Consider the following 2,044-nt stretch of genomic DNA (forward strand, 5'->3'; position numbering starts at 1 on the left):
CCGCTTGACGTATGTGATCTATAACTCTCGGTTCCACCTCAGACAAAATTTTATTTTCTGTATTCATCACTAACTCCATATGAGATTAGTCATATAACAAAATTCTTATTCGATGTAATAAATCCAATCCCATTTTTTGGAAAAAAGAAAAAAAGAAAAAGGAACGAATGGAAAATAACACGTGGCAATTCCTGACCCAACCACCTTCCTTGTATTTTAAGATAACAAGCATGCACCTGCCGCTTGCCTCCATCAAAATTAACTGTTGTTTGTATACGTGACAGTACAATATGAAAATGGTGGAATTTGGCAACCACTGTTTTTTTTAATATATATTAATATCGTGCGTACTTTTTAATTTATTGTCTATTTTTAATTAAATATAAATAATAATTATAATTATAATAATAATGAAATAAAAAAATGGAATGTTTGTCAATAAATATTTATAAAAAGCAAAAAAATATAGTAAAAATTATATTTTCGTAATTACATAACTATCCAAATCCAATGGTTAAATTATGAGAAAAACTATACCAAAAAACCACTAAAATGCTCTTCCTTTATACATAGTGTAAATATATATTATAATTTCAAAAAAAAATATAATATATATTCTGTAATAGCTTCTCTTGACTGAATATTTTAAACTACATGAATGACTTCTTTCAAAAATATATATATAGTATATAAATAAAATCTTTCTTTCCACTTTACTCGTAAACTCTGAACCAGCTTCATCTCACAATGGATCCCCAATCCGGCCTCATAGCCCACGATTTCTCGCCCTTTTTCCGTGTTCACAACACCGGCCGAATCGAAAGATTCTTGCACCACGATTTCCTTCCCCCGTCCAAGCATCCGGTCACCGGCGTCGTGTCCAAAGACGTCGTTGTTTCGCCGCGAAACGGGGTTAAAGCCCGGGTTTACCTCCCTCCGACGGGAGTTCCGGGCAAGAAACTGCCCCTCATCATATACGTCCACGGCGGCGCTTTCTCCATCGAGTCCGCCTTCTCTTCGCAGTACCATAACTACGTCAATTCCCTGGCTGCGGAGTCTGGTTCCGTCGTCGTGTCGGTTGAATACAGGCTGGCACCGGAGCACCCGATCCCGGCTTGCTACGACGATTGTTGGGATGCTACGAAATGGGTCGATTCTCACTCCCGCGTCGGGCAAGGGGATGACCCTTGGATCACTGATTACGTCGATTTCAAACGGGTTTTCTTGGCGGGCGACAGCGCCGGTGCCAACATAGCTCACGAAATCGTGGTCCGTGCGGGCGGAGAGTCCGAATTGGGCATCGAATTCACTGGTCTGATTCTGGTCCACCCGTATTTCGGGATCGGGAATACGGAACACCTGTGGAATTTCATCTGCCCGGAAACGATTGGCGCAAACGATTCACGGCTGAACCCGGCTGCCCATAAGAAGCTGCTGTCGAATCTGCGGTGCGAGAGGGTGCTGGTTTGCGTTGCGGGGAAGGATTTCTTGAAGGAAAGGGGCGTAAAGTATCACGAGGCGTTGAAGAACAGCGAGTGGAATGGCGTGGCCGAGTTTTTCGAGACAGAGGGAGAGGGGCATGTGTTCCATTTGCGGGAGCCGAATTCTGAGAAGGCTCCATTGTTGATGAAACGAGTGGTTGAGTTCGTGAACAAGGAGTAGTAGAATTCAATGGATCCACGCCTCTTGTTTGCTGTTATTTTACGTTATGTATTTTTATCAAGAGTAGTCGCATTTGGGGATATGCAAAAACGGGTTTTGCAGATATCCTTTCTATGTTCTATAATGTTATCCCTTAAATCAAACGACTTCATCATGAATTATGGGATGGGTTATCCTATATTTCGATATCTTGAATCCGATTATAACCAAATCCGATTATGATAGCGTTTTTGAAAAAAAATCTGAAAAGTGTTTTCTAAAAAAATTTTCAAACACAACTTATATCATCGATAAATTTCAACACAAAGTCTGTTGCATTGAGATTTGCTCAATGCGACTAATATAATTAAAATAATTTGCAGACTATTCGCATATATGTTTG

The 2,044-nt window shown here is 40.3% G+C and overlaps 1 protein-coding gene across 1 annotated transcript; it reads left to right on the forward strand.

Annotated features, from left to right (window-relative positions):
- The first annotated feature begins 567 nt into the window (after window positions 1-567).
- On the forward strand, window positions 568-1,816 carry LOC140892654 (probable carboxylesterase 7). Its single transcript, XM_073301601.1, has one exon. It carries the CDS (start codon window positions 748-750, stop codon window positions 1,660-1,662), a length of 915 nt encoding a protein of 304 aa, XP_073157702.1. The 5' UTR covers window positions 568-747; the 3' UTR covers window positions 1,663-1,816.
- The last annotated feature ends 228 nt before the right edge of the window (window positions 1,817-2,044 follow it).

Source organism: Henckelia pumila, chromosome 3 (genome assembly GCF_033568475.1).
Source record: "Henckelia pumila isolate YLH828 chromosome 3, ASM3356847v2, whole genome shotgun sequence".
Classification (NCBI taxonomy): Eukaryota; Viridiplantae; Streptophyta; class Magnoliopsida; order Lamiales; family Gesneriaceae; genus Henckelia; species Henckelia pumila.